The sequence below is a fragment of the Amyelois transitella genome, chromosome 3 (genome assembly GCF_032362555.1).
Source record: "Amyelois transitella isolate CPQ chromosome 3, ilAmyTran1.1, whole genome shotgun sequence".
NCBI lineage: Eukaryota > Metazoa > Arthropoda > Insecta > Lepidoptera > Pyralidae > Amyelois > Amyelois transitella.
Genome location: NC_083506.1, coordinates 3,305,832 through 3,331,206, shown reverse-complemented (window position 1 = coordinate 3,331,206; position 25,375 = coordinate 3,305,832). Strand labels below are relative to the sequence as shown.

General features: G+C 34.8%; 1 protein-coding gene and 1 non-coding gene across 8 annotated transcripts in view; one reads left to right on the top strand and one right to left on the bottom strand.

The window, feature by feature from the left end:
- Positions 1–9: 9 nt before the first annotated feature.
- LOC106133525 (myocyte-specific enhancer factor 2) overlaps positions 10–25,375 on the bottom strand; it is a 60,817-nt gene continuing 35,451 nt past the window's right edge. Inside the window, exons 2-9 of one of the 7 annotated variants that reach the window (XM_013333284.2) lie at positions 17,611–17,754; positions 15,147–15,284; positions 14,420–14,485; positions 13,312–13,612; positions 12,893–13,143; positions 9,429–9,553; positions 6,116–6,288; positions 10–4,171 (exon numbers count right to left, since the gene is read on the bottom strand). In XM_013333284.2, coding sequence (XP_013188738.2) covers positions 4,047–4,171; positions 6,116–6,288; positions 9,429–9,553; positions 12,893–13,143; positions 13,312–13,612; positions 14,420–14,485; positions 15,147–15,284; positions 17,611–17,664 — 1,233 coding nt within the window. In that variant the 5' untranslated portion in view covers positions 17,665–17,754 and the 3' untranslated portion in view covers positions 10–4,046. The remainder of the gene's footprint in view (positions 4,172–6,115; positions 6,289–9,428; positions 9,554–12,892; positions 13,144–13,311; positions 13,613–14,419; positions 14,486–15,146; positions 15,285–17,610; positions 17,755–25,375) is intronic. The other 6 variants (XM_060947890.1, XM_060947895.1, XM_013333286.2 and 3 more) reach the window with 6 other exon arrangements.
- Positions 8,786–8,857, top strand: Trnah-gug (transfer RNA histidin (anticodon GUG)). Its single transcript has one exon. It is a non-coding gene; the product is annotated as a tRNA-His (tRNA).

The window sequence follows — 25,375 nt, the reverse complement described above, 5'->3', positions numbered from 1 at the left end:
ACGCTGCAGTGACATCCAACTCTTTATTATCCTTCGAACAGTCATCAAAATAATTTATAACAATTTTTCTAACACTGTCGTTAAACATTAATTTTCATTCAGCCACTGAGATGTTTTCACTCGAAGTACAATTTATACACAGGGCAGAAATGGCTGCCTTGACACAGACAGGTGCCGCAAGACCTAAATTAATGCAATATTTGGCCCGGCCTTAGCTTAAAAAATAATTATACATTATGACTTAAATTCCCAAGAGGCATCCACAAGATCGTTGATACCTCTCCTATTATCAGTAAAAATATCGAGAAAATACAACAGATTTTGCATTCTTTGTAAATTCAAATGAAAATATACCTAATACCTACCTAAGCATTTTGTTATATGTATTGCACAACTGATGTAACGACAGAAATTTGAAATCGACTTGAGTATTTATAAAGGATATGTATTTATATTCCTATATTCTATTTGGGTTGTTCACAAAGCCGTGAAACAATAGCAAAACGACGGAAACACATGCAGAGTACGTGACTACTGTGATGAAATCAGACACAGATTTCGATTACACTTATGACTACATATTTTTCATTAAATGCAATGAATTACTCATTCTAAAGGTAATAAGTTAACTGAATAAAACATACTGTTTGCTATTGGCACGCAGCGGGATATATACGGGGAAAACATACACAAAAGTAGGTACATCTAAGAAACAAACCAAGCAAACTCTTTTTACATAAAACACACAACATAGTTGTGCGTAGAAAGGAAACAGTACATTAACATTAATAATAAAAGTGAACTCATTCCCGATAGTAAAACTCACAACCTCGGAAAATATGCTCCCAATACCAGCTTACTGTTCTTTTAATTTATACAATGTAAGTCGATAAATACACTGTGCATTCGACGAAATAATTAGAGTACTTCAAAACTTTATCTTCATAGAGTACTGTCAGCTATTACATTTTATACAAACTTCATACATTTCCCATAAATATTTTTGTGCAAATCATCCATCTTGGCTATTGGAAATTCTGAAAAGGATGTCCATTTCTGACGTGATAGGCATCTACTAAGTAACAGTCATATGATTAATCAAAATATTCAACTGTACACGATTTACAAGAAGAATTCAAATCGTAAAATACCATAAAATAATTCATATTTAATAAAATTTCGTTAAGAAATGTAGGAAAAGTAGTTTCATGTTCAAACTCGATTGAGCAAATTCTAATACAAAGCGCACCATCTTCAGGTAAATGATTAGGAACGAACAACCGAAATTACTTCAGATAACGCAATCGTAGAATCTCATTACAAGGGTCTTAACAGTGTATGCAATTATATCACATTAACAATTTATTCTAACATTTAAGGTGTACTTACATGAATTTATATATATTTCCCTAAAATGGGTCAACATTTATTATGCTCCGGTATTAAAATATTAATTCGTTTTACAACTAACCGTGTACTTATTATACAATGCGAAAATACATATCTTATGCGTTCAGACTTTTGAACTTCAAAACTGGTTATTCCCTGTACAAATTTAACAATCGTACGTCAACATTTTGTTATTGTGATTTGAAGGATTACCTATAAGTGATGTCTTAAATGTACATAATATACTACGATGAAAATTTTTCTTCACACATTCAACATTGATCTGACATGAAACAATAGAAGTTCCATTGTTATATGATCGACTGGTAAAGTATGACTAAAAATTCGTCGAAAAACAAGAAGTTCATTTTAATGACTGTGACATGAATATTTTTTTCGTTTCATTTAAATCTATCGTTTTATTCAGCCGTCCAAATGAACTACTTATTTTTCTTTGTCTTTGTAAGAATTTTATACATAGATTACAATCACAAGTTAATGAACAGTTCGACTGTTTTAAATTATGGTACAGCATATATTGTCATGTCATGATCGCAGAACACATTTTAAACTTATGGATTTTCCACGGTCATGACAATTTAACAAGTTCAGACTTAAATTATTAGGATGTGAAAAAATATTAAAGCAAAAATGCTATCATATACAAATTGGTACAAAATGGTACATTTAGGCACTGTGAGTAAGGCATCTACAGTGAGAAGTACAAGGGGAGTGAACTAAACGATCATGCTATTTAAGATGATAGTAACATTGAAGACAATGCTGATGATTATAAATACATTTATGATTAAATACGTTTAATATAATATGTGTAAATACTATATTCGTCCTTGGACATAGGGGATTAATCAATAAGTGATGATTCCCATAATATTTTGACAATATTATCTAAAAATAGGGCGGATTGTGATATAGTGTTATACCAAAATAGGTACGATATTAAAATATACTTTAGGTGAGTGCATTAAAGCTGATTTTACTCATTCGTAGGTAAATATTGTACACTGTCACTACTCTAATAGAAATTAAAATGCATCTTCAGATCACATTAACAAAATAAAATGTACTAACAACAAGCAAGTACTTATTAAACCATGTAGCCACTACACACATATCTTAACGCCTTAACAATACAAATTTTATTCAAAATTGACTCTATAAATTTTGGTCTGAAATGAGTAGCTTGTTTTTTTTTGTTCTATAGGTTGCAGAGGACACTTCAGTCATTCTTAAGGATATGTCATAAAAGATTATTATAGTCAGTCACATGGGCGCTCTTCCATTTAGAAGAAAAGCTTTGTAGACCCTGAGATTGAAAAGATTAAGAAAATTAAGGACACATTTGACTCAAGTGTCTTCCGAAGTACCGGATGCTCTAAGAGCAGCTACATACGTAAAGATTTATTGAAGCGATTTTTGGATCACTCATTCGAAATTCAAACAACATCATTCAGTATTCAGTATTAATGAAAGTTAGAATCATTTATGCAGATCTTTGCAATCAATAACTTCAACGAAGAGCTCCATAAATCATAGATCAATAGCCTTCAAAAAATAAGAACTTGCAAAATTTTGTCGCAATCTCAAATAAGTCTGCTGCAGAAATTTTATTGTAAGGAGCTCTAATTTCAATAGGATATACAAATCGTGATGCTTTACTTAAAACTGCTTAGGGTGCGAGTGTAATCATAAGAAATTTTAAAGCTTCGTGTGGTACTTTTTATACTCATCTCTAGCTAACTTTACCTACTTACTTAACATTCGTTCCTAATGGGACGTGTATACATATTATGTAAATAACATTATGATTCTCATGTATAAATATGTCAATAGATATAGTAGATTTTACAATACATAACTTTATTATTTTCTGTGATGACACTACACGCTTACTAAATTTACATAGATTCAAGTTCGGATGTCACACTATTATTATTTTTAAAATGGCACAAAAACTTTTTAAAACACTAACACAAAAGTCAACAGTCGTTTTTAAGTCTTACGCACTTCACGCTTGATAGTCTTTACACCACGCACTTAAACCGTCCAAGCCGTCACTAATACCAGAAATTTAGTGCATTATACTATTTTGTTCATCCGTCACTAATCCAAATTGACTAACTTTAAGCTAAACAGACAATGGCACGGATTGCACATATAATGATGTTATGTACAGAGGAATTTGAACTCTATCTAAATTACAAAATTGTTCAGAAGGGCTGCCACTACTGTTGTACTTAATTTAACATTTAATCTTAACTTTAGTGTACTCACATGTGCAGTTACAATAATTACGTATAATAGAAGGGTAGTGTAAACTTGAACATTCAATTTTAACATGGATTCTTAAAATCTTTACAATGGTAAACTAGGTGTATTATTAAAAATGTTCATTAGCGAATGCGCGTCGACCGTGCCATAAAATGTGAGCACCTTGTATGCACCTTTCCATGTATACGATAGCACTGTCACTGATCGTTTGCAGCACCGTCGAGGGAAAGGTTTCAACGGAGGACGGTCAATCGAAGCTCGATATTGTCGCGCCTGTATCAACCAAGGGTTAGTCTCTTGGAGCGGCGGGCTTAGCAGTGCGGGTGGAGGGGCCTCGGGTAGGAACCGAAGGCCTCATAGCCTAGCTATGTGGCCCAGCCTTCGATCCGCGGCCGTTTTGTGTGAGGCTGCTCGTAGTCGAGCGGCAGCGCGTTGGTGTGCCTCATGTCCTGCCCAGCCGGCGAGCCCATGTTGCTTGACGTGACAGAACCTGTGACATGGCAATGACACATTTTGTCACATACAGCTTAAGGTATTTTAGTCAGTTAAAAAAAAACAGTAATGGGTACCGGGTGTGTGTTATAAGGAGTTTGTGATTTACCTAACCAAGTTTCTAGTTAAATGAATGTAAGCCGATGAGTGTTGTCAGTAAACGTTCAAAGCAAGGGAATATCCATTAGGTAGTGGCTTCATTTGATAGTTTCTGGTTAGTAAATCAAGTTACAAGACCTTTAATAACAAGAAGCCAAGGTCATAAAGTAAATGCAAACATAAATAAATATAGTTTTTTTAAATGCCTTGTCCTATTAAAGAATCATTTATCATTCTTTTTATACTCCCGTCCATACTATTCATTATATAATGTAGGTACACATTATAAAGTCATTAGTGTAAACAAAAAAAGTTATCGAAACTGCGCAATGAAATGTTAGCGGTAAATTCCTACATGAATGATGTATCTGATGAGTAAGCGGGGTTATATCGCTTAGGTCACTGACATTAAGAGCTACGATAACAGAGCAAAACATCGTCGTTGCATGAAATGTGCCATGCAGTGTACTCAAGGTTATTTATTGTACACTAGCTTTTACACGGGACTTCGCTTATGTGGGGAGTTTCAGAAATAGTAGCTTATTTTACTACTGAAGGTCGATTCTGTTTCTGTAACTTCGTCAAAATTAATTAATAAGTTTTTGAGTTTATTTGTTACAGATGTGTCTGCAAATGCTTGAAATCACCTTTTCAGAGGGAATTTTCTTTTGCATATATTTAGTTGCTAGGTTTAAATTGCAGTATAGCTTTGAAGGGTTATTGTTAGGGTCATGCAATTCAGTTCATTCGACTAAGGGAAAGGCTAATTAATAAACTTGGGTTTCTTCTTGTAGGCTATGGGCTAGCAACTTGTCACTAATTGAATCCAATTCCATCATTAAGACATATCGCCGTAAAACCGTGAACGTGCCATTTCAGTTTTTTCAAGACTGTTGGCTCTGCATATCCCGCAAGGGCCGACACGTAACTATATGTTAAGAACGTATTTTTATCACAGCGGACATATTTTTTTATTTTATTACCAAATAATGGAATTACCAAGTTCATGTGATCTTGAAGTTATTTACTTAACAACCAGAGTATGCCCATTATCATTTTAATAGACATTCAGGCGTAAACCCGACTTCTCATAATGGCATGTATAATGCTGCTCGTGGTCATAATTTCTTAGAAACTCAAGTATTTATTCTAACCACGAGCGTTAAAAAAGGCGTCATTAAGCATTAAGACTTTTATGAACAAGGTTTATTTTTACCGCTGAAAACACGAGTAAGGGTAAAAATAGAATTCAATTTGAAAATATATACTTGTTGCGGCAAAGTCTCAAGTATAAATTTAGTTACTTTTACAAATTTTTGTTGGTTGACTAAGTGGAATTAATTTTTAATTAGGGCTACGATAATTTAGTTTGACCATAGACTTCACTTGAAAATTTGTTCAGGACGTACGGGCACGTCACGCGGGGTAGACAGAGCCAACATTCTAGAAAAAAAGTGAAGGGCCACGCTCAACTGTATTTTATGGTTTAATGATGAAAATCAAATAGGGATAGACTGCTAGGCCATTGCCTACAAGACGAATCCCAAGTTTTTGCGAAATCCAAGGGACAAAGATGCCGAGAAATAAGTTTTTCTTTTATCACAAATTACGGATGCAATTTTGTTTTCGGTTTTATTTTTGTTTAAATTTTGTTTTTGATTCATCTCTCTTATGTCTGGGAGTTCCCGGTTACAACCTTCACAGAAGTGTTTCGGGACCCTGGGTCGGCGTTTCGACTTTTATCTCTCCACTAGGTCGGTGTTCGGCGTTTTTTTTTTGTAGAGAAACAAGAATACAAAAGCTCGTTTTCTTTATTAATTGGGATCTTGTTTGTATGGCTTACCATCAATAACTCCAGATAGATGTGCGGGTTGAGGCGCAGGCGCAGGGGGCGGGGCGCGGTGCAGATGGTCCGGCGCGCGAGGTGGCGAGACGGGCTCTGCTTTGATCTTCACGTTGCTAGGCGACGCGGCCGGCGGCGGGGTCCCCCCACCACCAAGCACTGGCAAGCTGCTACTGTGGAAGAAATTGTAAGGTTAGGATCGGCATTATCTTCAATCAAAGAAATTGGAGTTCCATCTGTTTCATAACTTTATAGAAATAAGAAATATGGTGATTAACTGTTTTAACGAGCTTGCATGAAGAGAGTTATGAATGTGGATGAAGCGAAGGAAATATGCAGAGATCGTGGCAAGTGGAAAGAGGTAGTCTCTGCCTACCCCTCCGGGAAAGAGGCGTGATTTTATGTATGTATGTATGTGACTAACAGTCAAATAAAATTGCAATGCTATGCGCTGACCGGTTTTGTAGTCAGATGATACGAGTTCTTTTCTATTCTACCCTCATGTTCTTCCCCCTGACTTTGGTCCCAGTCGCACCCTTATCACTCTGGAGAGGAGCCCTGAGTATGCCTTTGACCATGGATCCTGGATTGGGTGAATCAGGTTTTTACACGAAGCGACTCCCGTCTGACCTCCGCAATCTTTCGCAGGGGAACTTAACTCGTATTGTATCGATTATGATTGTGTGCAGGTTTCGTCACGATGTTTTCCCTCGCCGTAAGAGCATCCGTTAGTATTTAAACTAATGTACATAACTTTGAAAATAGTCATCAGACGCTCTTTAATTCTCCCCTTATATTTTAGTAATATGATCCATGATCAAATCTTTAAAAAAATTTTTTAAGTTCCGAGTCATGTCTTATTTTATATATATTCTCAAGATCAGTCGGTAACCAGCAGGAAGGGAGTTGTTACAACTTTGCTACATATTTTAGATCACACTTCCAAAAATTGAACACGGAAAAATCAAAAAGCCTAAAGATTCTATGCATACACAGATTAAAATAAAACATGCTTATTTTAAAATATTCAGCGTCTTATTAATAACATTAATAATAATGAGGCCAGCGCTTTATGTTAATATTGTTATTGGCTATTGTTATAATGTATTGTTTTTAAAATTATCATTTATTTAAATTGTTTTATGACCGGAAAATCGGATGGGATAAGACCTCGTGGTCGCAGCCCATCAGGTCAAATCAGATCAGCACCACTCTAGATTGCACTATCCACAACTACCTCCACGCCGCAAGAGTCAGACATTGTAGAAGAAGAATGAGCAAGAAAAGTGATCAAAAGAGGTGATCATGACTCTCAGCATTGAGTGAAGCGATGTACAGAGGTGGCTCTTACTTCTTAATTTTATACTTTGTGATTCTCTCACAATTCCCCCACACAACTTCGAAACCACTGAACCGATTTTCATTAAAGCTAGAGCCGTCACGAAAAGCAAGTCAATTGATAAAAAAGTGGCCGTATCAAAACCTGTCGAAACGTTTGACTGGTGCAATGTCACAGACAAACGCACAGACTGAGACGTCTAATCAGTTACATTTTGTTTAGAGGTAAATCCGTTTAACTACATGAAATGCAACACAATATTATTATAAATCCAAATAGAATTCGAAAAACTAGCGTATAGAAACTGTGATGATATAAGCGTTCGCTATTGGAGTGTTTTGCGAAAACAACGAAGTTCATTAATTTGATTATTCTTACTCAACTAAAAAAAATCCTAAATTTCTTGATCTAACTTATGAGATAAATACATACATACGTACAACAGCTACAAGTCCAAAAGTACAATCAAGTTAATTTTGTTAAAAAGAACATAAACTTGCTCTCATCAACAAGAGCCTAAATCTTGGACATCGAGGAACGTCAGAAAAAACGATTGAACGGTTACATGTTTTGCGTGGCTTTTTGTCGATACTAATACAATTTCAATTTGGCCGTGATCAAGCGGAACGGACAAATCTTTCTTCAGTCACGGCGTTCCCGGAACATTTGGTATGACTAAACGATTCAGAGATTAATTCTTAAACAAGTGATTGGACTATTGTAGTAAGTCTTGTTGTACTTGTCAAACTCGTTAAAATGTTGTACATCAAAATCTTAACAAGGCAAATGAACACGCGATTGCCTCTACAAGTTTATTTTGGTAAAAAATTTTTGGTATAATAATTTCCAATTTGTTGTGTGACTCAAAAAATGAAGTAAATCACTATAACGTCGATACGCGATAGGTGGATTATTTAATACTTACAGATTTTTACAAAATATTATTTTAAAGACAAACTTATTACAGGAAATATCCTGTTTTATATAGGGTTTTAATGGGTTTGCAACATTTTTGTGTGTGACACATAATGCGATTACAGAAAACCCACTTTGGTAATTCTAAATAACATATTGAATGGAAATATAAATACCTACGTAAAGCTATGATTTACTTGGGCCTCTTCAAAAATGCTTGAATATACACACATACATAAAATTACGCTACTTTCCCGGAGGGGTAGTAAGAGACTACATTCGAAGAGAGCATTCGAAAAATATTTCCATACTTTTTTACATCACACGGTAACTAAGTAGCCGGTGAAGCAAAACATGGTTATGTAACTGCTTCGAAAGATACCGTTATTTTCGCCGAGTCTTAACAGACTCCGGTAGCCGTGATCGTCTAGTGGTTAGGACCCCACGTTGTGGCCGTGGTAACCCAGGTTCGAATCCTGGTCACGGCAGTGTCTAGAACACTGTCATGGCGGAGGAAAATATTTTTTGTTTTTGTAATGTTTTATAGGTATATATAAAATGTCAAGATAGTATGATTTTTTGATCGTTGCTAAGGCTAAAGCTGGTACGAGTTATATTGCCTCTGTATTTTTAATGGTGTCCGTTGATGTTAATAGTAATCAGAGGTTTTATTTAAATAACTGATACTAATTTCTAAAATAATACTCGTTTCAGTGGTCCTTGTTTGTTGTATCAGCTTTCTACGACATAAGTTGGTTTAATAATTTTATATTCACTAACAAGATGTCGAACGGACGGTAATTGTTTCAAATGTCTATGTTGGATGTAAATTTTTTAAACCATACATACATACATATAATCACGTCTATATCCCTTGCGGGGTAGACAGAGCCAACAGTCTTGTAAAGACTGATAGGCCACGTTCAGCTATTAAACCATTACAATTTTAAAACCATGAATTATTAATTAAGTTTTCCCATGCAATAACGGACAAACAATGAAAAAGCGATGATAATGCCGGATGATACACTCAGAAGGTAATCAAAATTGGGCACAGACATGTACCTGTTGTGCTGGAGGGTCTGCAGTTGGTGCGCTCCCCAAGATAATCCGATTCCCATGTCCGAGCTCATGCTGAAGTCCTGTGGTGCGAAGTTGCTGAGTCCTGAATAGCCTAGTGGTGTCTGAAATAGATTAATATTATCGTCATCACTTGGAAGGCCTTTATAGCACAGGCGTAGTACTTGCCTGTGACACTGAAGGACGGGTTCGAATCCTGGCTAGGGTACGATGAAAACTAACTCTTTTTGATTGCTCTCGGTCTTGGAGTAAGCGTTGAGTTAGTATTCTATAGCACAAGCCTCGAAATAACTTTGGGGCTAGCTCAAGCTGTGTTGTTTGTATATGTTTTAATTTGTATGGTTCGACTGCTATTAATTCAGTATGCTTTGGTTATTCAGACAAGTGCATGCAATAATAGGATAATAAATAAGTGCATACAATAATAATAGGATAGGTATCGCGGCCTGATTATTGTCATTCTGTGTAAAACCACTAACTCCGGCAAAGCACACCTAGGTTCGGGTTGGTAAAATGATAGCAATAAGTCTTAATAATTAATTATGAACACGCTCAGATGACGAAAATTTGGGTAATGCAGATTTCGTACGAAAAAGCGGATAGCCCTGGCCTGGATGTGATAATAACTCAACAATTTAAAATAATTTTTCGGCCTCTTTTGGTACAAAGAAACCGGCATATTATACTTCAATTACACTCATGTACAGACAAAGATCAGTCACTTGATAATTCCGTTAACTTCTTGCCATGTACTCATTATTACATTTCGATGTGTCTATTGAACTTGTGATTGGCTTCTATCTTCTTTTGTAAGAGAGATGTTCCGTTATCTTATTTAATATTGTGCTGATCAAAACACCGTAACTGGCAATGTATTTCGTAACAGACATAAGGTAAAAGCTCCTAATACGGCGGTAGTCAAAATCGCTTCCAATTACGGTGGTATTTATATTTCTTAGTTTTATTCCTGTTCTATTCAGTGTAAGTACATCATAACGCAAATGTGTTATTCTAAATTTATTACGGCACGACTTAACTGACATTTGCAACTACAACACATTGGCAACACAACAAAATCAATCAGTTTGTGTCACGGCATCGACGGGACAGGTGTTTTCATACAAACGCGGAACAACAAAAGTAAGCACACTAATATTTACAAAGGCAATTTTTCGTATTAATAGGCCGTTCAAGTTTGTTTATGAATAACTTATAGCATTTCCCTACTTTTAAATTTTTAAATTAAATAGCTTGTTTCACGTTTGTAACTCAGTTTTTACCCAAAAAATAAGAAATAAAATACCGCCGTAATAGGATACGAATTTTATAGACTAATCCTAACTCGGTGGTATAACTCCGTAATAGGAAAAATACTGATAAAATTTAATTGTTTATAACTTTCAAATTATTAAGTTTTTGAATTAGTTAAAAGTTCAATTGAAATAATTATTAATCTCATAAATTAATAACCATATTCTGAGGTATGTGTTCTCAATTAGAAATCTAGTTAAATAATAAAACTGTTGAGTACAAAATGTTAGTTTCTTAGGAGGGGTAAAAATTGAGAGGTGTGTTTTAATTTATCACAAATAATATCCTGTGTATAACTGTTACTTCAGTTTTACACATCTTAGCCACAAAATAGTTGTCGTTTGATTATAAATTTACACTCTTTTGTTAATCGGAATTTTGATGGGTCAGAATTAGGATTATTAAAAACACGAGTAGTTTTCCTAATACGGTGGTAGTTATTTCCAGGTAACTCTGTATTAGGTAATATGGTTTCCTATTATGGCTTTATTAATTAAACAGAAAATCACAAGATTTTAGGGTTTCGTAAATAAATAAAAAAAATCTTCTCGTCTTTTTTCTGATTCTTATTTTTTATAAATGTTTTTTTTTTTTTTTGTAAAATCAAAAACATTGAAATAATTAAATATTTTAATATCAATTAATGCAATCTACGTAATTGTTCTTTTCATTTTTTCATAGCTCAATTCAGGCAGCGGTGGCAGCGGGCAGCATTGACGCAAGTTTTAAAAGAGTTTTAAACTTTATTTTCATTATTTTATAGACTAGTAATCGCTCGAAAAAATAAAACTGTTGGTGGCTGATGCGGCGTCGGTTGCTGACGACAGCCAGCAGTTTTGAAGCGAAGCTAGTCTAGTAGCGAACGTTTAAAATTCTTCCGAAGCTGTAAATGCTCTTAGGGCTGCTGTCGACCACTGTAACTGCAGCCTGAATTGACCCTAAACTTTACTTAGGTATCTTATATTAAGTTCACTTACCATTACTAAAGGGATTATTTTTTAATATGTAAAACTTTTAGTTACAGTTTACTATCCTCTGCGGAGTGTTAGTTTTTGAAAGACTGATGTTATAAATATTTCATTATTGTTACTTTTTGTTCCTCTACGAAGTGTTGATTTTTGAAAGATTTTAGATGATTGTTATTGTTCGTCATTATTTCTTAGCCAAAGTAACTAATTGTAATAAAAAATAAAACTTAATTCCTAAATGAACCTGCATTTTTTTATATTGTTAAATCCGTGAAAGCTGTACACACGCGTGTAGAAAACACTAAATAATAATATATACATATATATACTTTAAATAAATAATATACTTTAAATTCAAAGTCGTCTTTAATTTCATTAAAGTGAAATAATGTAATTAAATAGTCAATGAACGAAAAACTTACAATAAAGGTACTTACACATTTCTATTATTGTTATACATATTATTTGTACGGAACCTAAATTAATGTACTTCCTGATCCTCCGTATTAGGAGCCGTCTACCGCAGTAATAGGCTCTGACCAAAATCATACCTCCGTATTAGGGAAAATCGACCTGCCTTTTTAAATATTTTTTTTAAATAAGAAATCGCATGAAAGGATACTTAGACTCAACAGCAATACAAAATTTAAATTCCATTTTAGATAATAATTTTGTTTGGAACCTTTAAAAATACTTACTTATGCTTATTTTTGCTTCTTACTTTCAAATGTTGCGAAATACCTCCGTAATAGGTGCTTTTACCTTAGTAGTATCGCTACAAATGCTTTTTATAAATAGTAAAGGGTTTAGATCACTTTAAATGCACAAAGTGAGTACAAAATATTTTTGGGTGATATAAGATTTATAGTACAGATACAATTTGTTAAGAAAATATTATTGTGGCCTATTTTGACTAACGTACTTAGCGATAGTCAAAATAATTTGGTGTATTATACTTAAAATCAATTTATCAAAATATGAAACAAGTCACCATTAAATTTAGAATCAATTTAAACTAAAACGTCCGAGCAGGAAACGGAACAATATGTGTAAAAATTTAACATTATAATTTGTTGTGTTTGTAAATATTACATTTATTCAGTGACTATTTTCGTAATTGATTTCAAAGTAATTATTAATATTATTAGTAATCAAATATAAAACCTGAAAATTCACCTCTCCTGTATAAGATATGTCATCCTGCGGTGGAGGCATCGAACTAGGTATGACTACACGCAGGTTGTTGTGTCGAGGCGAGTGGTGCGGCGGCGGCGCGTGCGCATGCGGCTTATGCGGGTGTCGGTGGGGGGATGGTGCCGGCCCTGGCGAAGGTGATGGCGTACAGCCGGCGCCTAGGGGCGACCCTGACCCTGGGTATCCGTTAGACATCTCAAGCATTCCGCCGCTGGGGTAAACTGGAATGTAAAATTGAAAGGTAACAATCTTAGTGTTAACCACATGTTGTTATTTTTAATTTTTGTTAATGTAAAGTCCATTTATTGTACCATACAGATAATATTCTGTACAGCAAACTGTCAACACGTTTTAAAAAATATTGACAAAGGGTGAAAGGTGTTTATTACCTGAATCGGTTTCCGAAGACGAAGGCCGTGGACTTATAGAGGTATGCATCTGTGGACTAGCTTGTAGAAGTGACTGATCGTAACTTCCCACTGGAACGCTCACGGGCAGGTTGTAGTTGCTTCCAGTTACGCTGACTCCAACTCGGTTTCCATTCAATTGGTTTCTTTGCATCATCATTTGGAATTCCTCATCAATCTTCGAGTATTTGGCTTCGGTCCGTGGGGTAAGGTTGTATTCTGGTTCGGCGTCAGGGCTGTCGGGTGACATCACTCCGTTCTTATGCTCTTTCTTCGTTAGTGCCTGCAAGTGTCAGCGAAACCAGCTCAGGTGGCTTGACGAGCCAAAATCATAATGTCTCTACTGTTATTAAAACAATTTCAGCATGCAGTATTACTTATTAATGTGCACCCTCGCTACACACTGTTAGTTCATCAATATTTGTTTCATTCAGAAAATTTATTCAAGTAAATAGTACGTATTATTTATTAAAAGTATGTAGTGGAGGGTTCAAAATAAATTGTGCTATAAATAATCTACGTGTTCTATAAATTGTACTTGGGAATCTTTTTAGCGTACATTTGTGTGTAGTGTCGAATGCAATGATGCAACTCTGACTTTACCCTTGTAACAAACGCGGAGTCAGGTAGGCGAGGTTAATTCAAATAAACACAAAAATATTTACCAAACCCATGCTGTACAAGGAACAATAACATAAACATCGGGGGTGCCTAGTCATAAACTGTTAGTATAAAAACAGGGTGTCTGGTGTTTGTACTTTATCTTTTTTTCTAACAGGAAATAAACATGCTCGTACTTTATTAGGCTTGTGTTTATCTATTCTCGGCTATGTGGCTATGTTCTATGATTTTGCTTTCAGGGATAATATCTACAACCCTATATCTAACATTGATCTTGTCGTTGAATTTCATCAAATGAGAATCACAACATTTATATTGATAACGTTTGTTACCAATGAGCGTTTTAGTAAGGAATGTATGCATTAGGTTTGTTTGTGAGTAGGAAGCACTCTGTTAATGGGATAAGTCAAGTTTGCATGAACATTGCATTGCGATCACGGGCACACAGATGACGCCGTACTTCATGTACCTCGATGATGTTGCGGTTGGTCAGTGACTCGTGGGGCTCGTTGTATTCCGTGTATTTAAGCAGAACCTGAAAACAAAATGAGTGTTCAAATATTTCATTCAGATCGATAAAAATAATGAAAATATCATATACCAACAAAAAAATTAATTATTGTTTATTTATACACAATCAAATATTTTATCATTCGATACCTGACCTTACGTTATGTAAGTTAGTACAGTACAGAATAACAGCGATGGGCAATTCGACTTGTTTACGGCCAAAGTTTACTCTGCCAATGTAAGCAATTTAAATGAAACATAAAAAATGCAAATGAGAGGTCAGCATGGTGCTTATTATGGCAGCATCATTAAATATCTCAAAGGATCTCTTTTCTGACAATGTGTTCACGGCTGTTGCATATGAAACTTTAGTTTCATAAAATTACAACCATGATTTTATCTAACTATAAAATAAATAGGTACTATTTCCCATCAGTGCTATGATATTTATTTATTTTAAATTATACAGTTTTCTTTCTTTATAGCCATCCTATTAAATTGAATTGAAATAATATAAAATAGCAAATTTTATGAAAAACTGTAGTTGCGACAAAAAAAAGTCTCAGTTTAATTTGCATTATTTAAATATTATTCCGAATGTGACGAACCTAAAAAAACCAGATGATAACAATAACATTGCAAACTAATGATTATTAAGAGAGGATAAAGTATTCATTCTTTCTTACTTTGTCCATGTCCGTGCTCGCGTATTGGTACAATTTGTTGTTTGAGCTGAAGATGATAAGAGCGATCTCACAGTCACATAACACGCTGAGTTCGTACGCCTTCTTCATCACTCCGAATTTACGTTTGTTGAACGTCACCTGGAAGATGAAAATACGAATCGATGAAAAAAAAGAATGAACCGTGTTTTCAACGTAGAATCGTGAATTGTATACATCTGTATTTTGAAATCATTCAATTGTTAACTTCAAAATGTTGGTGCCGTGTGGTTCCTGGCACTTTAGAAAAGAACCACTTCATATCTTTCCTATATATGTCGTAAAAGACGTCTATGAGGTAGGCTTATGAACAAGAGATTTCTCTTGTAGGCGACGGGCTACAACCTGTCACTATTTGAATCTCAATTCCATCATTAAGCTACATACAGTTGTACGTGGCTTTTTAAGACTGTTGGTTCTGTCTACCCCGCAAGGGATAGGTATGTGACTATATGTAACTTAAAAATTTTGCATTAGATATCAATTAAAAAAGAAAATCCGTATAAAGCCTTTCATATGTTAAATTTAAAATGTGGGGTTTTAAAGGTCGTTTATAAAATGCTAATCTCATATCGCGTAGTTTCAAGAGGGCTTAAATCACAATAAAGAGCAAAATTTTGTTTGATTTTTATATTCCAATGATATCAAATCAAAATTTTCATATACATATTTCTATGATACATTTTTCTCATTGACCGTCGTAAAATTTTTGTTTAAAGCGAATGGAAATTTTTGTTTAATTAACATAATACCAACATTATATAATGCCCTCCACATAGTCTTGTCTAGACTTTTATGTTAAACATCATCAATTATTCTAAATGTTTTTTTCATATCAAAGACGATTGCAACCTGACTGGATAACAATTGTTTAGAAAATTCATACGAGTATACTTATAATATGGCAAAACTGTTAGGTGTAACTATAAAAAATTTCGAGTACGTCTGCGTGAAATGAAAATTTCAAGTGTATTTAGGGAAATTTTCTTTTAGTGCACCCATAGAGCCTAAAGAACCTACATGCCTAATTTCAAATCTCTAGGCGGTTTGGGCTGTGTGTTGATGTGTCAGTAGGTCAGTCAATGTTTTTTTCTTTAATATATTTAAAAGATATAAAAATATGGTATAGGACTTTGTTCATCAGTGGATTTTATAGTGAAGTTAAAATTTGTGCCGTGTGGTTCCCGGTACCAATACAAAAAAGAATAGAATCACTCCATCTCTTTCCCATGGATGTCGTAAAAGACGACTAAGGGATAGGCTTACAAACTTGGGATTCTTTTTTTAGGCAACGGGCTAGCAACCTGTCACTATTTGAATTCATTCAATTCAATCATTTAGCCAAATAGCTGAACGTGGCCATTCAGTATTTTCAAGACTGTTGGCTCTGTCTACCCCGCAAGGGATATTTGTATGTATATAAAATTTTTATTAAATAGGTATAACAAAATTGTGTTTCTGTGTGTCATAAATATGACGTCAATTTATTGAAATTCAACTTAACGCGTAGCTGAAATGTAAAATATGTATTATTTGTATAGTTACCATTATTTTCCTTATTAGTCATATTCATCTCTATGTCCTCTTTATAATGTGGTTAATGTTCAATTATTGAATTGATATTACAGTAGTTTTGCAAGAGATGTTTGCAGTTTCTCAACATTTAACAGATCAAACAGAGTTATTTAATATAATACACTTATCTTTCAATTAGGATGTATTTTTCAATGAACTACTTAAAATACTGAAGAACTAAGTCTTAACCAGTGTTAACGACAAAAAATTTAAGAGATATCATTAGATTAGGTTGAATAATCTAATTCTGTCAAGAATATATCTTAATTTGTCAAATTAACGACACTTGACTATTACTTAATATGAGAAACAAAGGGCAATAAAGGACCAGAGTCATTGTCAAACTAGGAATAAGCAAATTGACCTTCGCAACTTTCATTTCAGTCTGCTCTTCTATCGTTAAACCATCCTTCATGGATCTATCCCGTCCCTTCTTTGTAAGGAGTATAAAGAGCACGGAGGAGGTAAAGAGTAGGATTAAAAAGGTCTTGTTAGACTGGACAGGGGTGAATACTGCGTAATCGTATAATTAATAAATTACCAACGGCGGTCGTTGTCCTTTGCGATAATGTTTCGCAGAGGGACTTACTGATATGCCACATCTGTTGGGTCAGATCGCATACGGTCATTTCACTCTTTGCAACCTTGTATTTGTACAGACAGTATGCATTTTTGTTTTTTTTAACGTACTTAAAACTATTAATATTTGAGATTAAAGTACATGTTTGATACACGAAAATGTACGTCCGGAACAAATTTGATTAAAATCAAATGTTTTCAGAGAAATTTTTTGGATTATTTTTTAGTCAATTAAGTCACAATTTTGTTTGCAGCAGAAGTTGTTTATACTGACCTGCCGATTCCGTTCGTCCGTGATCCGGGATATTTGTATTTTCTTCCGACCCATAGTGGCAGCAATCTTGGAGGGGGTGTGAGAAGCTGGGGGTAGAACGAAAACGGCCGAAGGCTGGCTTCTGCGGACGTCAACAGCTGTTATCTGTGGGCAAAGATATTAAAAAAATTAATAAAAAGGTTTGAGAAACTATTTGTTCATATTGAAGACAAAAGGTTTCTGGTGAAAGATCAAAATCAACCAAAATCGACGACCTTGTATAAAAAGATGTGTGTGTGTGATGTGAAATGTAAAAGAAATAAAGGGATAGCAGAAAAAAAGAAGTAAAACAATAGGCAGAGATCGTGGTACAAGAAAAGATGAAGTGACTGCCTAATCGTTCTGGAGAGAGGCGTGATTGCAAGTGTCAAGACGATCTGGATGAAACTATATTACTGAACTAACAACAAGAAACACCTAACTAGCAACAAAAAAATGTACCTAACTAACTATTCAAAACGAAAATAAAAAAAAATATTAATAATACCAGACTATTTCAGCTTAATAAAATGACAGCTAGTTACAAAATCGAAATTGTTTATTCATAGCAGGTCTCGCGTACTACAAAATACAATATGTAATAAAATACAAAATTAAAATGAACGGGATGCCGTCAAATTCAACCAAATACGGCATGTAATAGTAAAATGTGAATGAAATATCTACGCTTGAGTTTTTAAAAATACTATTCAATTATCGAAAACGCACTGATACGAAAAAAACGGTTTGTAAAAAAGGCAGACAAAATTTATGAAAAATTCTTTTTATTTAAAAAATATTTCAAGCGGTTTGTTCCCTTGAGGACATTTTTTGCATTTTCAATACAATAGATCTGACGAGGTTGGATAAACAAATTATGTAATTTATAATAGAAATTTGATCATTAATGTAAGAGTGTTATATAGTTTATATCTAATCTCTCGATTTCTGATTGAAGAATTCAGTGTCAAGCAATTGGATCATAGCCGTAAGTACCTGGTCTTTTAATTGATCATTTTACGTCTTACGTGAGATCATTGAGATTCTGGTTTAGTGTAATTGGTCACATTGTTGTTTATTACGTACTATGTGAATTCAGTTCACGTTTTTGATACTGTATTCAAGTGGAATTTAATAATGATAATAAACACACACACCCACATATATCAAGTATTTATATACTATTTTTACATGTAAAAAAGCCAAAATCGAAGGTCATATGTTTCAGTGTGACAAGTTGCGAAGGCTAGCCCATAGCCTTTAAGGAAACTAGAAACGTCTGATCACGAATACCCTAAACCATCGAATCTACATAAATAATAGAGTTATAAAAAGTGGATGTAACGAAAGAAGTATGCAAGGAAGTGGAAAGCTGAAGTCACAGCGCCTAACCTCTCCGAGAAATAAACGTGATTTTGTGAAGTGTTATCTATACTAATATTATAAAGCTGAAGTGTTTGTTTGTTTGAACGCGCTAATCTCAAAACTAGTTCGAATTGATAGATTATTTTTGCGTTGAGTAGACCATTTATCAAAAAAGGCTTAAGGCTATATAACATCACGTTGCAACTATAAGGAGCAAAGAAATAATGGAATATGTAAAGAAAAACGGGGAAAATTATTCATCCTTGCGGGCTTCAATGATGCCCAAAATAACTATTCCACGCGGACGAAGTCGCGGGCACAGCTAGTGTGATAATATTTTGTTTTAATTAACATTTACAATTTACGCTGGAAGTGATGCAGTGGGCACACATCATATTTCTTCTTCGCTAAAACTATCGAAATTACGGGATACAAGATAATCTTCATTATATATTTTATTAATAATTTTCTGCGTTTTTTTCACATTTTCCATTATTTCTTCGCTCCTAATAGTTGCAGTGTGATGTTTTATAGCCTATAATAGCCTTCCTCGATAAATGGTCTATTCAGAATTTTTCAATTCGAACCAGTAGTTCCTGTGATTAGCGCGTTCAAACAAACAAACTCTTCAGCTTTATAATATTAGTATAGATTTAAAGCTAGCATGCCACCACGTTAAGTCAACATTGTGTGGAGGCAAGCAAAAAACGGGTCATGTGTTGGGTCATTATGCAAATCAGTGTGACCTACCGTCTCGTGGTATTATGAATACGCTAATGCTGACAGCTTTATAGCTTAGATTGCAAAAAAACCGAGGACTAAACCACTGATAACAGTCAGCGTTTTTACAAAAATGTTATTGTTTGTGGGAGCACGCGTGATGTGCAAATAACGAGGTATGTATGTTTTATTTTATACGATTTTGATGCCAAGTACGGAGGTGTCGCTCTCACCAACAAATGTTTACACTGTCATTAAACTCCACTTAGTCCTGGGAATATTCGATTATCAATGTTTTGTCACTCAATTTAGCAAAGAAACACTCGATTGTTTTATCATAAATTTGTCCATCCGGATCTCCATGTATATATTTAAATTCTTCGTTTACTGACTGACAGACAACGCATAATCTAAACAACTGAATTGACTCTTGAAATTTGATACGTAGGTTCCTATGTGTAGTCTAGGGGTGCACTAGGAGAAGATTTTCCGAAATTCCCGCGGGAATGGGAATTAACTCTATACACGGACGGAGTCGCGGGCGTTCTTTAGTTTTATATAAATTGTATAAGAATTCCTTATTCGCCGTTGGCATGTATTATCAATAATGTAATACAATCAGTAATGAAAGGGAAACAGTGTTCCAGAACATTTTCACGGCTCCACGAAATTAACTTTCAGTTTCCAGGGAAAACGGATTGCAGCTTTATTCGCATTGCTGCAAAATTCCGCGCCTCCAATGTGCTGCAATGTGCACGTGTGTGTGTGTGTGAGTACACACACCGCACGTGGCAACATAAACTATCGAAGGTACAGAACGAATTTCAGATTAATTTATTGCAAGTGACTAGTTTGGAGCCGTTACAGAAATATTGAGTGAACAGTGCAAGGGGCATAGCAAAAATTGAGAATATATTTCCAATAAAATCTTACAAATACTTTACAATGAGTTTTATATTAAATGCAACATGTCAATGCTCCGATTCAACTTCAACACAGCCATAGCTAGTAAAGGATATGAGTGGCTGGCACTAATGAAAGCAAATTATAGGGGTCTCAGAACAAGATCATAATTACTTTGCATAGGTTTCAGTTTCTACCCTCGCTGGATAGGAGCCTGAAAGGTAAGTTAAAGTAATGGGGTGAATTTAATTTCATTTTGAACTGTTCTTTGACTTGTCTTTTCGAGGATTTTTATGTATCTTTCTTAAAAAGAAATATAATAAAAAAAAAATTTGGTTTAACTTTAAAAGAAATAAGAGTTTAACATTTGTACTTCTTTATTTTATGTTTATGTTTCTCCCTGAATATTTACATGTGTGCGTCGGCCTTTAACACGCATTTGCTCCTGTGTGCATTGAAGCATCAGCGTTACACACACAACGACGCCTTTGTGGTAAAGGGGTGTTGGGCGTAAGGGTGGTAGGTCAGTGTGTTTATAGGTGGCTTGGCCGCACTTGCCTAATCGTGCATTATCATATTCTGCTTGAGAAGAAATTAATCGTGTAAAAGGTTAGCGTTGAAGGCGGAGCTCTTATTAATTAATGCTCCATTGATATCAATTTGCTTCATAACGCCTTATTTGTATCATAATATTTATTATAACAGTTTTTTTTTAGTTTTAGATGAACCTAGTGGGGCTGGCATGGCATGCATTTTTATCGCGCGATAAACTATCGCTGTCGCGTTTCACGTCATAATACAAGCTCCGCAGATAATTAAAAAAAATATAATACATTTTTCTTTTATCGGTATCAAATAGTTGTATCTACCAAAAATTGTCAGATATTTCGACGAAAGTATAGCCTTGACAAAAGCTACAATAAGAATTCATTATATTTGAAAATCCGAGCTTAGATAAAATCATAGCACAATAAAATGTTTTCAACAACAAAAATCGTAATTTTGCTTATTCAACCGAAAATTCGTTATCGTTCAGTGAATTTTGAGGTGAAACTTCGATATTGACGTCATTAACGCCCTTTTTTTCTTACGGTTCATTGTTTAATTTCTTAAAAGGATAATAAAGCGTTAACCCGTAAATTACGCTCATTGGGAGTTAAATAGGCAGAGTAGGTATCCTTCAAAAATTCCACACATATGAATCCATTAATATGAACGAAATAGTTAAAACATAGCTTATTTGAAACTAGGTAAACTTATTTGTTTTTATTACATATTTATAAATTTCAACAATTGAAGAACAGCAAGCATTTTACACAATGTTAATAATTTTAAAAAAAATATACAATGCACGATTTAAAAAAATAAATATATAAATTTAAAAAAAAATACAAATCACTCGAAATATCCGCTTGGTTCCATTTTCAAATAGCTCTAATCAAAATTTGATTTCCAATACCCGCTCTATTGGAAATCAAATATCCAGGGCCGTAGTCAGGGAGCGAAGCGTGGGCGCGCGGTCGCCAGGGCCGGAGCAGCCGCCCACTAGCCCGGGAGCCCATGTACTTGCGTGTGTGCACTGTTGAAGGCGACACATGGAGACTGGATGTATAACGAACATTTTCATTGATCAAGCCCTTCTACTACTTTTTGCGTATTAAACTTTCTCCAAACTACATTCCTATGTTTAACATTAACATAATAATATGTTGTAGGCATATTATTGACTCAAAAATATTGGACAATTTTTATTTATATGTATAATACTGTTTGCAATATTTTTGTTCAAAGAAATAATTTTGGTACAATATGTATACCAGATTTATTATTTATGTTTTATACCGGAATACGATTGAATAATGATCATTTATCAAGCCATCAATTTTGATATATATGTCAATTTACATTCTAGATTATATTTATGTTGTATTCAAGCGCAATATTGACCCAAAAAGAACTATTTAAAAAGGAAAGTATATGTACTATAATATGTTTCTTTTTGTTAGGTTTTAGAACTTAAAAGGTAAAACGTGCACATTTGTGTGTACCAGGCTGTATCTCAAAAACAGTGAGAGCTAGAAAGCTGCAATTTTTAATTTCTGTTGCCGCTATAACAACGTTATTTATTTTATTTTTTTTTATTTATTTTTTTTTTATTAAAATTAAAATACTGGGATTACGATAAAAATTCTTATTTTTCGTCTTGTTTTTGCTTAATATTAAAAACGAGAACAGGTAGACGCTTGAAATTTTTACAGAATATTTATTTGTATATTACCTTCCAAACTTGTTAATTACATATATAATTTAATACTCGTATAATAATCAAGTAAACCAGCCGGCAGCGGCTAGTCTTTCCTAAGCTGGTCCAAACAAAAATCGCATTAGCAATCGCTCCGATAATGTTTGGCATACAAAGAGCGATGTACATTACGCTAGATAATTGAATAGATACATGATGCTATTATCGGTGTCCTTGCGAATGCCCCTATCTGATCTGGCTGGGTTGCCGACAGAAGGTTTTTTGATTTGGATAGAACCAATTTGTTCTACCGTGAATGAGGACTGAAAACGTAAGGCCCGAGTCTTTTTGTATTTAAACCTCACCACTTAATACATAAAGGTTTCACAATAGAGGCTATGTATTTGAAATATGATATTTCTTGACAAGTGTTTCTTCATTTTTATTCACAAAACAAGAAATTCTTTTTGCTCTATAAAGTATTTAACAGCCTGTAATGCGGTTTTGAGTGTTAAAATATAAAACTTTATAGGCTTCTACTAGGCTTGTGCCATTAAGCAAATGAATACATAAACATAAACAAAAATTTTTTTTATCACATACTGGCCTGTTAACCCTGTTAACCACTGAGCCACTGAACTTGTCTTTTTTATAGAAAGTATAGAAATTATAAGAATAAAAAAATTGCGTATATATAATCAGATTTATCCAATAATCTGGAGTTTTCAAATTAATTGCACTCACACTGCATCACGTAGGCGAGGTGGGAGAAGGAGGGCGGCACCCACGCAACGGGAGGGGGGAGGCTGGAACGGGAGGCTTTTGCACGTGCATCCCGGGGAAATAATTGTGTTAATTAGCATACTGATAATATGAAAAGGGGATTTGGCTGCTTATTTTCTGGATAAGAGTAGTGGCATGTGTGGAGGCCACGTGCGTAGGTAGGTAGGCTTTAATCAGGGAGTATTAAAAAAAATCATAAAATTTCGCCTTTTTTTCGGAGGGGTAAGCAGAGACTAGATCTTTCCACTTATCGCGATTCCTGTATACTTCTTTCTAGTATGCATTAGGAACTCTTTTTCATGCAAGCTCTTTGGTTTACCGCCTTGATCTGGCCTTTCGCAATGTTAAAAAAATATGTTTTTTTGGGTAATTTATGCGTATGAGTTTCATGAGTACATTTGTCACTCTTACTTTTCATGAGAAGGCTGTATATCAATTCCAAACCGGTGTTACCTAATTTGAAGTAAGCAGTCCTAATATTCTTCCAACATATTAAAAACAAATATTAGCACTCGACACATTATATTAGAAAGATTTCGTGCATGACAAAGTCATTATTTATGTTAGTTTTTCTCATTCTGCTGATTAACTGATAGTCGGTAAGTGAATTGTATGTTTTGAACTGGTAAACAAAAATATGTTTGCATTTCCTGTTCTTCGTTATTTTCTTTGTTTTCTTTCTCTGCCTTATCCCGAAATTGCAAGAGAAGTAGAACGTAGATAGGCCTAGGCAACGATACCAGGTATATATACTTGATTCAAATTCGTAGCGGTGCTACGAAATTAGTGCATGTTATTTTCCACGGAAAAATAAACTATTTCTATGTTAAATAGATAATCAATAAACAGGACAGACAACAAGATTTGAAAAGAGGCATAATTTGCAAATTAATATTTCTTGTCTCCGAACTGCGTAGCGTGTAGTCGTTGCCAGGCAACGCGTCACTGTCGCAAGATGGCGCGGGTGACGTCAGCTGAGCCTCGGCGGGGGAGCGGAGGGGAGGAAAGGGGGGAGCAAGGTCTTACGGCCGAGCGACGACCGTGTCACTTCCCAATGAAAAACAGACCTGAGACCCGAATTAAGGGCTGTCCTTGAGAATACGAGCGGAAGGCAAAAGTACAAGGTTCACCCTCAACGTCTGACACGCAAAAATCTTGCAAAACGTGCAGAAACCTCGCAGTTTGAAGACCCATAATGCTGTGACGATCTCATATGACATCATCAGACACGGCTTGTTTATGTTTCAAGCACCATCTAACTGTTTGACCCGCGTCAAGTTCAGCGAAAATGTAAGTGATTTGTTTTCGAAATGTACTATGAAATTGCTTTGATATTATATTCGAAAGTACACATGTTGGCTACAGAATATGACCGCCAAAAACAACTGAATCAATACATTCAATGTCACACGCATAGTATCGGTACGGAGTCAAGATAATCCTCTGGATATAATCGTTGGTACAGTTGCATTATTTTTCGTTTAATTTGATGTTGACCTGCCAAGGGAAATAGGCAAAACATAACCGAGTGTACGGTGACCGAGTGTCGCTCGTTAGCCGTGACAGCGATGACAATTGAGCATGACGTCATCCCACCAACACAGCCGCGGCTACTGTTGATAAAGAAACCGCAAGTGTGCATGTGTGGGTGGCTAGATAACTTTGTAGTATTTAATTTTGTTGAGATGTATATAATGTACGACATTATCACCTGTTTTCGAACATGCATTTGGC